Source organism: Dama dama, chromosome 1 (assembly GCF_033118175.1).
Source record: "Dama dama isolate Ldn47 chromosome 1, ASM3311817v1, whole genome shotgun sequence".
NCBI classification, from domain to species: Eukaryota; Metazoa; Chordata; class Mammalia; order Artiodactyla; family Cervidae; genus Dama; species Dama dama.
The window spans coordinates 76,911,936-76,926,364 of NC_083681.1; the positions used below are offsets into that span (position 1 = coordinate 76,911,936).

Consider the following 14,429-nt stretch of genomic DNA (forward strand, 5'->3'; position numbering starts at 1 on the left):
GATATATCCAGGGAGGTGAAAAGTTTCAGCTTCTGTTTTTAACACAGAACTTTGTGCTTATTGAATTGTTGAACATTCATATCACTATTTTTTACAAATATAGTTATACAGCCAATGGCTCATATGTATCTCTCTATTTTTGATGCTGGACATATGCTCAAATCTACCATTTGATTGTTATGTCATATTTGTACTTAAGTATTTCAGTGGCTGAGCTTCTCTGATGTATCAGAAGATAAAGAATCCACCTGCAATGCAGGAGACATGGGTTTGATCCCTGGGTCTGGAAGATCTCCTGGAGGAGGAAATGGCATGTCACTCCAGTATTCTGGCCTAGAGAATTCCATGGATAGAGGGGCCTGGCGGGCTCCACGGGGCCGCAAAGAGGCAAACACGACTGAGCAACTAGGCGCACACACACATTTCAGGGGCAGGGATGACGGGATCAAGAGACAGGAACGTGATTGCAGTAGTAGTCCACTGACGGGGTTCCCAGGGGCGCAGTGGTGAGGAATATGCCTGTCAGCGCAGGGGACACAAGAGACACAGGTTCAGCCCCTCCGTGGGGAAGATCCCCTGGAGGAGGAAATGGCAACCCACTCCAGTATTCTCACCAGGAGAGGTCCATGAACAGACGAGCCTGGCAGGATATAGTTCATGGTGCCACAAGAGTTGGACACAACTGAGTGACTGAGTACACAAACCCACATTAGCCTTCTACACACTGTCATTGATAACAATGCAGTCATATGATGACATCTTTTAATCAGTCTGGTGGATATATGAGACGGAGGTGAGGTAAGAAGAGGAGTATAGTGATGAGGATCGAAGCAGACAGGGTAGAACACACCAAAGTCTTTCGTGCAGATTTCTTATTTTGCAAAATCTCAAGACAGAAGAGTTATTATGCATTTGTGCAATTTTTTTTATTTTAGTTATTGATTCCTAAAATAATTTCCCCATAATTTGTTATTCAACTATGCAAATTCTCAGAAAGGCAGAATCAGTCAGTAGATTCCATTGTTGGCCTTCCATTTAATGGGCTTAATTTTATTCTTTTTTATACCACAAAGTAGATCTAATAAAATGGGCCAATTTTAGATGAAACTAGTCTTTAGATGGTATAATAAATTTACATCTATAGGTGAAAGTTGGTTATTCATGGCAATCTATTGACACTCTATTTTGCTTGTAATTTAATATACTTCAATGTTTTTCTGCCATATTTCTGCTCATTAGAGAAGTGAGGCAGTGAGAGACTTTATTTTTTGGGGCTCCAAAATCACTGCAGATGGTGACTGCAGCCATGAAATTAAAAGGCGTTTGCTCCTTGGAAGAAAAGCTAAGACCAACCTAGACAGCATATGAAAAAGCTGAGACATTACTTTGACAACAAGGGTCTGTCTAGTCAAAGCTATTGGAGAAGAAAATGGCAAACCACTCCAATACTCTTGCCTGGAAAATTCCATGGACGGAGGAGCCTGGTAGGCTGCAGTCCATGGGGTCATGAAGAGTTGGACACGATTGAGCGACTTCACTTTCACTTTCATGCACTGGAGAAGAAAATGGCAACCCACTCCAGTGTTCTTGTCTGGAGACTCCCAGAGACAGGGGAGCCTGGTGGGCTGCCATCTATGGGGTCATGCAGAGTCAGACACAACTGAAGTGACTTAGCAGCAGCAGCAGTCAAAGCTATGGTTTATCCAGTGGTCATGTATGGATGTGAGAGTTGGACTATAAAGAAAGCTGAGCACCAAAGAATTGATGCTTGAACTGTGGTGTTGGAGAAGACTACTGAGAGTCCTTTGGGCTGCAAGGAAATCCAACTAGTCAAACCTAAAGAAAATCAGTCCCAAATATTCATCGGGAGGACTGACACTGAAGCTGAAACTCCCACACTTTGGACACCTTACCAAAAACTGACTCATTGGAAAAGACCCTGATTCTGGGAAAGATTGAAGGTGGGAGGAGAAGGGGATGACAGAGGATGAGGTGGCTGGATGGCATCACTGACTTGATGGACATGAGTTTGAGTAAGCTCCAGGAGTTGGTGATGGACAGGGAAGCCTGGCGTCCTGTGGTCCATGGAGTTGCAAAAAGTTGTACACGACTGACATAATGAACTGAACTGAATTGATTATAAGCTCTGGTGCCATGAATACTTTGAAAGTGGTAAACTTTTGCAGGCTCAATTACTAGAAGTGGAATTACTGGTTTAAATGATACTTTCATATTTAGTTTCCAAATTCCAGATGAATTGTATATTTCATTCAAATATTAGCAAATAATCTTCCATAAAGGAGACAATTTAAACTTCCACCTATAAGGCGTGAGTGTGAACAAAAAAAAAATCAAAGTTAAAATGATAAAGATATAGACATATGTAACAGGGCCTGGCTCTAACATTAGATTCTGGTCCAAGTTTGTGGTTGAGGCTTCATTGCCTGTAGAATTAGGGAACACCCATATTACACTGTCTTTTCCATTAGTTAAAACTAAAGGTCAAGAAGCAGGGTAAAAACTTGTCAGCCTCAGTTTCACCCTTTCTTAAGAAAGAAATTTCCTGCTAATCATTTTCCTAAAAGCATTTTTCACATCTTTGTTCCTTAGACTGTAAATCAGGGGATTCAGCATAGGTATAATCAATGTATAGAACACAGAGGTCACTTTATCAATATCCAGTGAATGGCCAGTACTGGGACGCAAATAAATGAAGATCAGGGTACCATGGTAGATAGAGACCACGGTCAGATGGCAAGCACAAGTGGAGAATCCTTTTCTTCTTCCGTCAGCAGATCTTGTTTTAAGAATTGCTGCTGTGATGAGGATATAAGAGAGGAGAACTGTTAGAAGGCAGAGAGCTTCCACTAAACTAGCAAAGACCACCAGTACAACATCATGGATATAGGTGTCAGTGCAGGACAGAGAGAAGAGAGGGGAGACGTCACAAAAGAAATGGTTAATTTCACTGGAGCAGAAAGACAGTTGAAAGGTATTAGTGGTGTGAATCACTGAGCTCATGGTACCCCCTAAAAATGCCCCAATTGCAAGCTGGTGGCAAATCCTCTTGGACATAATAACAGTGTAAAGCAGGGGGTTGCAGATGGCTATGTACCGGTCATAAGCCATGACAGTCAAGATAAAAGACTCTGTGTCCACCAAACAGCAGAAGAAATAAAACTGTGCAGCACAGCCACTGTAAGAAATGGTCTTCTTATCAGAAACTAAGTCCACAAGTAACTTGGGGGCAATGACTGAGGAGTAGCAAGCATCTACGAAAGACAAGATGCGGAGAAAAAAGTACATAGGGGTGTGCAAAGGGGGACTGACTGTGATTAATAAGACCATCCCAAGGTTCCCCATCAGGGTGACAGAGTAGATAGACAGAAACACAGCAAAAAGAACACTCTGCAGTTCTGGGTGGTCACTGAATCCCAAGAGAAAGAACTGTGTCTTCACAGTGCCGTTCTCCACCTCCATTCTCTGCAGTGGTCCTGGAGGCTGGAATTTCAGCAGGGTACCGATGGGGATGTTGATAATAACCTGAAGAGTAGTGAAAAGGAAAATAATTAAAGCAGTTAGAATAGTAATTCTAAATCCACTTGGGCACCCTCATAACACTTAGGCATAAGTAAAGTTAAGTTTAGTATAAGCATAGCTTTTCAACTGAAATACTTTTTTTTTTTTAATTAGTTAATTACTTTTTTTTTTTTTTTAATGTTTGGCAGAGACATGTAGCTTGCAGGACCTTAGTTCCCTATGAGCAGTGGAACCTGTCTATTTTATACTGAAAGCGCAGAGTCCTAACCACTGGATGGCCAGGGAATTCCCTGAGATAGTTTATTTAATTGAATTGATTATTTATACTTCTATTTCTTCAAGCTATATATATATTTTTTTTTCTTCCCCCCCCCCCATTAAGTGAGACACCATCAAACTAGCGGGTGAACTCTGAATTTCTTAATTTCATCAACTCTCTCATCTGTCACCAATGTCAAGTGATTGAGGTTAGTTACATCGCTACATAGCAAACTGAGTAACTAGCCTCTGTTTCCCATTTTGGTGTTTTTATTTACACAACAAATAGATACATTTCTGTTTCTTGAAGCGTTGTATATGCAGAGGAGTAGAAGTTCTTTATTTCTTAACTTGAGCAGAGAATTTCCCTCTGAGGACTAAAGAAACTAGTTAAAGTTTCTTGAAATCTACTGATGAATAGAAGGAGGTAAGATTCAGAATTAGTTCTGTAAGTAACTGAATCATAACTCTGCCACTTAGCAGTTGTAAAGTCTTGGGCAGGCCAAGTAATCACAGAATTTCAGCTTCATCACCTATAAAATGAAAAGGACAGTGCCTTCCTCATCAAATTGTGTTAATTTCCTTCTAGGCTCACTATCTTCACCATCTTGTTCATTCACTGTTCTGAAGTTGGCCACAAAGTAATTCTGAGGAAATCCATACATCTGTTTTATGTTATCTGAAATCCAAGCTATGAAATAGAACTAGAGAAATCCAAATGCTTGCATATTTATTAAATTCATCTAGGCAATGCAATAATAATATTCAGGAATATTGGATGGCCCCTTTGATTAAAATTATAAAATATGTTTTAAATTCTCACCTACCCACCTCTCCATGTTATCTCTGCATTTCCTTGTCATTGCTTTAGTCCACAGCTCTGTAAATTGTAGATAACCCATAGCAATGCAAGTGACACTTGTCTATAGACAGGCACATTCTGCCCAGGATAGAGATGACTGACTTCTGTCCCTGCTGATGGTAACAATCCAGCTTTGCATCTATTTGTCAGTTTATTTGTGAATTCCTGATTTCCAATATTGTGGTTCTTTGAATTATATTGTGTACATTTTATAGCATGTTATATATTGAATAAAGTAAGTAAAATCTTTGATGCCTATACATGCTATATGCACTGTTATTGTTTTTTAGGTGCTAAATAGTGTCTGTTTCTTTAGGACTCCAGGGACTGCAGCATGCCGTCCTCCCTGTACTCACTGTCTCTGCCTATAAAAGTTAAAGATAAGTTAAGTATGTGTGCATATGTTATATACACATATATATTTTTCTTTAACAGTTTACATTATTCATAGCTTCTACAAACTCAGTATTTAAACAACTTCAGATTTGAATACATTTTCATTTTCATCTCATATCCTCTGTCTCAGAACATAATCTAAGCACATTACCTAAATCTTAACCATCCATCCTATTATCAATTTGTTCCAAGTTCTTAACAAAGCTAAATGTCTTTATTAACACTGTGTATACATTTAGAGTTAATAAGCACAACACAGCTATCTGTGAAGAAATTTTTTGGATGCAGAAAATGAACTATAGACATGATAATAATTGTAGATTCTGCATTGCTCAACACCTATTTTTCTGCATCTGTTCTGTTTCTAGGTAGATTAGGTAAATTCTGGGTAAATGTGTTTATTTGACATTAATACATTCATTTGTGTCTTATAATTTTCAAAGTAAACTTTCTCATCTAATTTAATTCTCACAGTTCTTTAAAGAGGGCTGATCATCTCTCAGTTTTACTGAGAAGGAACTGATGATTTCAGCCCAATGAATAGTCCAGGACTACATAGCTTTGCAATCAAAGATCAGGTCCAGAGTTTGGACATTCTGTACACTGGACATTCTTCAATAAACACTACTGTCCCAGAAATGGACAAACAATGTTTGATAGTTTCAGGTGAACGGAGAAGGACTCAGCCATACACACTCACGTATCCATCCCCCTCACTCTCTCCCCCCATCCAGGCAGCCACACTGCATTGCACAGAGTTCCCTGGGCCATCCAGCAGGTCCTCGCTGATCATCCATTTTAAATACAGCAGTGCGACATGCTCATCCCCAAATCCCATTCTCCCTCCCCCTACTCTTTTCCACTGGTAACCATAATTTCCTTCTCTAGGTCTGTACATCTCTTTCTCTTTTTATAAGTTCATTTGCATCAATCCTTTTAGATTCTGCATATAAAGGGTGTCCTATGATACTTCTCCTTCTTTGTCTGAATTACTTCACTCAGTATGACACTCTAGGTCCATCCATGCTGCTGCAAATGCCATTATTTCATTATTTTTAATGGCTGAGTAATATCATTATTTTTTAAAGCATTTTTTTTTCTTTTCCCTTAAAGTCAGCCCTCTTATCTGCCTGAATCCTTTCACTTGTGTATTGACAGTTGTTGGTATCAATGCATTACCATAAGACAGGACAAATAATATAATATAAAAATCAGTTCAGCTTTAATTAATGTATACCTTCTTCCATTCTTTAAAAATAAATAATATCTAATAAGCCCCATGTTTAATTATGATTCTTAATCAGAGTCCAGCAATGGTGAGGTTTGTTTTAAGGTTTGCTGTTGTTGTTGTTCAGTTGCAAAGTCTTGTCCTTCTCATTTGTGACCCCATGGACTGTAGCCCACCAGGCTTCTCTGTCCTAGCAGTCTCCCGGGCAAGAATACTGGAGTGGGTTGCCATTTCCTTCTCCAGGGGACCTTCCTGACCCAGAGATCAAATGCATGTCTCCTGCATTGGCAGGCAGATTCCTTAACACTATCATGTGTCAAATGTTAGGTTTTTGTTTCTGCTGTTGTTTTTGTTAGATATATTTTCAGAATTTAAAAACTGTATTACCCTAAGTTTGCTTATTCTCAAACCATCTGTTTCTATATGTAAAATAAGTGAGCTTTCCTAATGGCTCAGACAAGAAAAGTTTGCCTGCAATATTGGAGGCCCGGGTTCGATCTCTAGGTTGGGAAGATCCCCTGGAGAAGGAAATAACAACCCACTCCAGTATTCTTGCCTGGAAAATTCCATGGACGGAGGAGCCTGGTAGGCTACGGTCCATGGGGTCATAAAGAACCGGACACAACTGAGCAACTTCACTTTCACTTTTCACTTACCAGATTATTATCTTTTTCATTCATCTTCTTACTACACTGTTGTCAGTATTAGTTCATTTTTTACTGCAAAAATCAATTTCACACTTAAAGATTTAAAAAGAAAAATTGATCCGTTGTGTAATTTTTACAACCCATGTGGGCTGGTCTTCTGTGTTCGTAGAAGAAATCTGTGCCTTCCTTAGGAAGGCTGCAGTTCTTTAGGGTAATGCAAGACCTTTTATATGTTGCTTTGAAGCTTTTGAGATTAGCTTTCTAATCTCAGATCTCAGGATCACATACTCTGATATCCAAATCCCAATGGGAAAATTTACCTGAGCAATTAGAGTTCTACTGAGGAGTTGAGTAAACACAAAGGAAATGATGTAATGTGTTTTTCTATTTCTTAAGAACATCTCAGGCAAAAGTATATTATGACTTTCAAACTGGTAGACCATTAGATATAAAATCGACGGGGATGTTAAGGCCTTGATGGGAATGTTAAGGACTCGAAGATCAGGAAGCAGCATCTCAGTAGTCATGAGAAAACCACTCTAAGGAGGCAGGAGGGGGAGTCAGGCTATATACAAGTTTGCAACAAAGGGGACTGGGAATCTGAACATCAGAGATTATTGTGAGGTAAAGAAAATCAGATATCAAGTTAAGGAGTTTATTGTTCTTCTGCATATGGAAAAATGCAGGCCTCTGAGCTCACTGAATTCATTCCTTTCATATGCACTTCAGCTCAGTTCAGTTCAGTCCCTCAGTTCAGTCTGGACCCCATGGACTGCAACACGCCATGCTTCCCTGTCCATCACCAACTCCTGGAGCTTGCTATCTAGGGCCAAATTCTGTTTCCTGATTGCTTGCATCCTTAATCCCTCGTTCACCTTAAGGAGTGGCCGATCTGGCAGATGGTTGCGGCCTGCATTCCCTGAGCTCCCTAGCAAACACCTGTGGCGGTGGCAGCGCCTGTTGGCTCTCAGTCTTGGGAGCCCTCATTCACATTTGGAGGCCAGAAAACATGGATGGCTGTGACATCTCTTGTTTATTGGTATGACAGCAGACATTTCATTTCACTGCATGTAGGTGGAAAGTCAGTGATGAATGACATTAACTCCAATATGTGTTATCTGTGCTTCATGTTCAAGAGGAATTTTGGCCATCCAAGGCCAGAATTGACCTGAGAATCTTAACTCAATAATAACATTTACTCTATGTATGCATGCCAGCTGGTGTTCTGGGAACAAAGCAGAAAGGGAGGATAAATTGAATCCATATGAAGAATTAGGCAAACAGAGAATAGTGAATGAAAGACAATAGGAAGTTGAGTGGAGATTGAAAAGCTCATGGCATGATATCAAAGGATTGAAATGAGATGTAGACTAATGCTGCCTCTGTGTGTGTGTGTGTGTGTGTGTGTGTGTGCTTCCTCAGTGGTTCAGTGATAAAGAATCCACTTGCCAATACAGGAGCTGCAAGAGACAGGGGTTCGATCCTTGTGTTGGGAAGATCCTCTGGAGGAGCAAATGGCAACCCACTCCAGGATTCTTGCTTGGAGAATCCCATGGTCAGAGGAGCCTGGTGGGCTGAAGTCCATGGGGTCACAAAGAATCAGACACAACTGAGTGACTGAGCAGACATACACAGTAAAATGAAGCACAATAAAATTATAAGAGAATAAGAAATTCATATGAATTTCTACAATTTGCAAATAAGAGAGTGGCCAGATGATTTATGTAAAGCCATTTAAAGAAATACAGAAGAATCTTTCTGTGTTTGCTTTTCAGACGAGTTCGAGGAGCAGTCAGTGTACGTCCACTACTCCCAGATGGGTAGAGGGGAGAGCCTCTTATGGTAGAAGGTACACTAGTTACAAATCCAGCCCTGGGTTCCACCCATGGCAGTGGGAACTACACTACACAAAGAACTCTGTCTGTACAGGTCAGTGGTGACATGGGCCCTGGCAAATGTGGGCTTTCCATGGGGAAGGAGGAGATGACAGCCTAAGGGTGGTGAGAACCAAACGCTTTGTCTTAAACAGCAGAAAATGGTGTTAGCAATGCAAGTGTGTGCTTAATTAATTGTTTTTCCTACATTGGCAGGGAGATTCTTTACCTTCTTAGTCACTAGTGTGTATATATATATATACACACATAGGAACACTGCTTAAATCCCTGGGTCAGAAAGATCTCCCTGAAGAAGGAAATGGCAGCCCACTCCAGTATCTTTGCCTGGCAAATCCCATGGACAGAGATGCATGGCTATAGTCCATGGGGTCACAAGGTCAAAAAAGGGTCACACATGACTTAGTGATCAAATAACAACAAACACAGATAAAAAAATGATATGAATCACTTTGTTGTACACATGAAACTAATACAGCATTGTAAATCAACTATATTTTAATTTAAAAAAATTTCCAAGAACCTGAAATTGTATTTTATTTTTCCAGCTGGGTTAATTGCTAATTGGATACCAGGAGAACAGAATGTTACAATTTTGTTCAGAATATCATTCCAATTTATTTCAGATATAGAGAGACTGCATAAATCATTGCCCGTGGCATCTTAATATAACTACTACTTCATTCCCCACCGCCTGCATCACCCCACCCCTCCCCACCATAAGGGACCTACGTTTTGTTAGTAACTCTTCCTTGACAATTTAAGTTATATCAACAGGGCATTCAGCTTCTTTCTTTCTTTTTTTTTTTTTTAATTTTGACTAGTGTAATGCTATGAACCCATAGGGGAGATGAAGCTGTCCACTGAAAAAAATGCACAAACTAAACGATGAGAGTCATATTTTATTTGGCAGACATTCTGAGGACTTCAAGCCTGGAACACAGCATCTCAGATAGTGCTAAGAAACTGTTCTGAAGAGGCAAGTTCTGAAGAGGCAAGGGGGAGCCAGGATAGATAGAAGTTTTTGAGGAAAACATCAGATAATCAGAATACCAAAAAGATTATTGTTAATAAAAGAAAACTGGATAAACTAAAGAATTTAGCACTTTTTCTGTGTATGGGAAGATACAACAGTTTGGGCTCGCTGGGATTATTCCTTTGATATGCACCTTAGCTATCCTGAGACTCCCTTGGGCTGCAAGGAGATCCAACCAGTCCATCCTAAAGGAAATCAGTCCTGGGTGTTCATTGGAAGGACTGATGCTGAAGCTGAAACTCCAACACCTTGGCCACCTGATGTGAAGAACTGACTCATTGGAAAAGACCCTGATGCTGAGAAAGATTGAAGGTGGGAGGAGAAAGGGACGACAGAGAATGAGATGATTGGATGGCATCACCGACTCAATGGACATGAGTTTGAGTAGGTTCTGGGAGTTGGTGACGGACAGGGAGGCTGGTGTGCTGCAGTCCATGGTGTTGAAAAGAGTCGGACATGACTGAGTGACTGAACTGATCTGAACTTAGCTATCTGGGGCCAGCCTATCTTGAGAAAGCCTATTCTGTGCTTTCTCATCCTGAGTCCCCTCAGGGCTCATTGACCAGGCAGCTTCATGATGGCAACCTCCTTAGTTTACTGATGAGGCAGGCAATAGTTTTCATTAACAAAGTCCTCTCCAGTGATTTCTGGAAAATCAGGGGAGGTTTGATGATAATAACTGAAGCAGAATGAAGAGAAACTGAGCAGATTTTTACATCAAATAATTCCTGTCTCAGAATCTCATTTTTGCCTAAGTCAAAAGAAAACAAATGCAGATGGATTTTACCTAAAGTGAACACACTAGAATGAAATTAAGGAAATGCTTTTTTTTTTTTTTTTTGATAAATTTACAAAGGTTCAACTTTCTATTAGTTTTTCAGGCTAATTAATTCATCTCTTCAATAAATGTTTGTGAATTGCATCCTGAGGCTAAGCATTTTAAATGAGTAGACAACAGTGAATTAGACAGGAAGTACCAAACTTTTATGGAATATTCAGTCTAGGGAGAGAGAGTTCTCATTCCATCTTTCTTACAAATTATTTGCTTCTATGTTTTATGATGGAGCTTTGCTAGGGTGATGCAAATACATGAAAAGGATATAAACAAACCTAATTTGACCCACTAACACTCAGCAAGTTTATTAAGCCTATTGTTAAAATAAATAAATAGGAGCCCTTAGGAAGGTAAGTTGAATTAACATGGGTGTGGAGTTGCTCTGTGCATGACATCTCACTGAGGCTTCTTCAAGAAAAGAAAAAACAGATGTGGGGGAAAACAAAAAAAAAACAAAACAAAAACCCCTTTGCAAAACAGCAAACTGATCCTATTACTACTGTTTCTTAGTTTGGAGAGTTTAGTGAAATGGCTGTTCCCTAAACTGATTTAGGTGAAAATACAAGTAATGGAAAATATTCAAAAGCTGTGTTAGTAAACCTACAAGAATCTATGTCAAGTTTCCTGAGCTTCATCTCTCAGAATCTTTAAATACGTTAGGATGAAAGTACTGTGTCACTCAGAACATAATTTAGTACTGATTGCTTTTTTTAGGGCACCTTTTACATCTTGATTCCTTAAGCTGTAGATCAGTGGGTTTAACATGGGGATGGCAACTGTGTAAAAGACAGAGGCCATTTTGTCTGTGTCCATGGAGTAACTGGAGCTGGGTCTGAAATACATGAACAGGAGCGTGCCATGAAACATAGCCACAGCGGTTAAGTGGGAGGCACAGGTGGAGAAGGCTTTGCGTCTCCCCTCAGCTGAGTTCATTCTAAGGATGGTTGTTAGGATGTAACTGTAGGAAAGGAGGACGGTGATAATGCTGGTCCCCACAACACAGCCAATAAAAGTGAACATCACGATCTCATTGATGGATGTATCTGAGGAGGAGAGGGCTAGTAAGGGTGGGTTGTCACAGAAAAAGTGATTGATGATATTGGAATTACAGAATGACAACCGAAATGTACAACAGGTGTGGATTGCTGAATCTACCAAGCCTACGAAATAAGCAATAGCCACAAGCTGGGTACAGATTCCCCTGGACATGGCAATTGGATAAAGAAGTGGATTGCAAATGGCTACATAATGGTCATAAGCCATGACAGCCAACATGGGACATTCCACATCTGCAAAGGCTCCAAAAAAATACAACTGGGTGGCACATACATTGTATGGAATCCTTTTTTGCTCAGATAAGAAATCAGCCAGCATCTTGGGAGAGATAGTAGAAGAATAGCAGATGTCACAGAAGGACAGATTGCTCAGGAAATAATACATGGGTGTGTGCATTCTGGGGTCCACCTTGATCAGCAGGATCATCCCAACATTGGCAACCACAGTCATGCCATAAACCAGCAGGAAGAGCAGGAAGAGCCCCTGCTGCACATCTTGTCTACCAGAAAGTCCTAAGAATATGAAGGCAGTAAACACAGTGCAGTTTTCAGCAGTCATCCCTCACACATGAAATCTCCTGGTTATGAAAAAGGAAATGGAAGTGGAGGGTTAATATCATCTTACTGTCTTAATTGCTAAATTGCTATTTGTTTCTATATTTCAGTAATTAGAAGAGAGAAATAATGCTAAGATGCCTTGAAGTTAAACTGATCCTTTGGGAAATATTTCCAACTGAATATAACTGATAAAATGATAATAATAATGATACATTTGGAAACCATTGTAGTACTTGTAGCACAAATTCATCTATGCTAAATCAGGCTATTTCCATATCAATTTGTGTAGTATTTATGATGATTTTTGCTACTTTAATCAAATATTAAGAAATTTATGTCCTCAGATTGAAGGCAAGATTCTCACAATTAGTTCTCACAATTAGACAAACTATGTCTTCTGACAAGATCTCTGTTTTGTTTCAATGATGTACGAATGGTGTCATATCCTGTAATAGAGAAATATAGTTAATGAATGATGTAGATAATGAATATATTGCTTTGTAATTTCTTCATCTTCCATGAGTGTGAAGCAGGAAGAGATATGGCAAGTTTCTGAACACAAGAGCTCATTTCACCATTAAACTCTCAGGTCTGTTCAACTTTAGTGTATGAGAGAGAGTCTGTGAAGACCCACTGGAGCAGAAAGGTGACAGCTTTTGGATAAGAGGGTGGAAGGGTGCTTATGCACGAACTGTTAGAGTGGAGAGGCAGTCATATTCCAGGGCAACATCCCCACTTCTGAGAGCTGCTGTTACACAGGGGAGATGATGGAGAACATCTGGGGCCCAGTCGTAGAGAAGCTGGTAGCACAGATGACAGAGAGGCGAGAAAGGTGGTGTGGTTTACCGTGTGGATCCTTCTACCCTAGTCTACTCTTCACAGCATGATATGTTCAATGCAAGATCAGTTACGTAAGACACATGATACAAATACTCATATGTTCATAGTCCCGGAGAAAATCATGCGTGAACTGTGTCCCCATCCCAGACTCTAAGAATTTTAATAGCTTCATTCTTTAATGTGATCCATATTTCTCTTGAATATATCTGAGACCAGTCATCCTTGATTTAGGAGTCGCTTGTCTTGGGAGGCAGAAGCAATTGAATTTTATGTCCCCTTGCTCTATGTTGCCGAGACCAATTGTGTGATATACAAGGTCATACCTGTCCCCATACATTCTGTGAGAATTTAAGAAAAGTAGAATTGAACATAGGGCTTCCCAGGTGGCTCAGTGATAAAGAATCTGACTGCCACTGCAGGAGATGCAGAAGACTTGAGTTTGATCCCTAGGTCTAGTAGATCCCCTGGAGGAGAAAATGGCAACCCGCTCCAGTATTCTTTCCTGGGAAATCCCATGGACAGAGGAGCATGGCAGGCTATAGCCCATGGGGTCGCTACAGAGTTGAACTATGTATATTTATCTGTGTATATCTGAAGAACTGACACTTTCAAATTGTGGTGCTGGGAGAAGACTCTTAAGAGTCCCTTGGACTGCAATGAAATCAACCCAGTTAATCCTAAAGGAACTCAACCCTGAATATTCACGGGAAGGGCTGAAGTTGAAGCTCCAATACTTTGGCCACCTGATGTAAAGGGCCAACTTATTGGAAAAAATACAACTCACTGGAAAAGACCCCGATGCTGGGAATGATTTAGGAAAAAAGAGAAAGGTGCTACAGAGGATGAAATGGTTAGATAGCATCACCAACACAATTTGGTGCAAATGAATCTGAGCAAACTCAAGGAGAGAATGAAGGGCTGGGAAGCCTGGTGTGCTACAGTCTGTGGGGTTGCAGAGTCAGACATGACTTAGCAACTGAGCAACAATAATAAATATATTGGTTTAAAATGAACAGATTGAAAAAATTAAGTAAAATGAAGTTTTGTGTTTATTTCATATATTCCTTTGTTTATATAACATGCTTTCTTTCAAAAAAGCATTAAAAACCTAAGGAAATTTCAAATATGTATCAGAGAAACAAGAAAGATATCAGTACCTGTGCCAGAACTCCTGACTTGCTTGTTGCATGCAGTTCTGTCTGCAGGAAGATTCAGCCTGTCTCCTACCTGACCTAGATTATATAACCATCTCTGTGTCTGGTCCCTCGGTGGTGAATCCTTG

General features: G+C 40.0%; 2 protein-coding genes across 2 annotated transcripts; both read right to left on the reverse strand.

Moving 5' to 3' along the window:
* Window positions 1-2,547: 2,547 nt before the first annotated feature.
* On the reverse strand, window positions 2,548-3,483 carry LOC133055609 (olfactory receptor 5I1-like). The gene has a single exon (XM_061140753.1). The coding sequence runs from the start codon at window positions 3,478-3,480 to the stop codon at window positions 2,548-2,550; it is 933 nt and encodes a 310-aa protein (XP_060996736.1). The 5' UTR covers window positions 3,481-3,483.
* A 7,886-nt stretch (window positions 3,484-11,369) lies between these two features.
* Window positions 11,370-12,308, reverse strand: LOC133064239 (olfactory receptor 8U9-like). Its single transcript, XM_061154096.1, has one exon. It carries the CDS (start codon window positions 12,306-12,308, stop codon window positions 11,370-11,372), a length of 939 nt encoding a protein of 312 aa, XP_061010079.1.
* Between the last annotated feature and the right edge of the window lie 2,121 nt (window positions 12,309-14,429).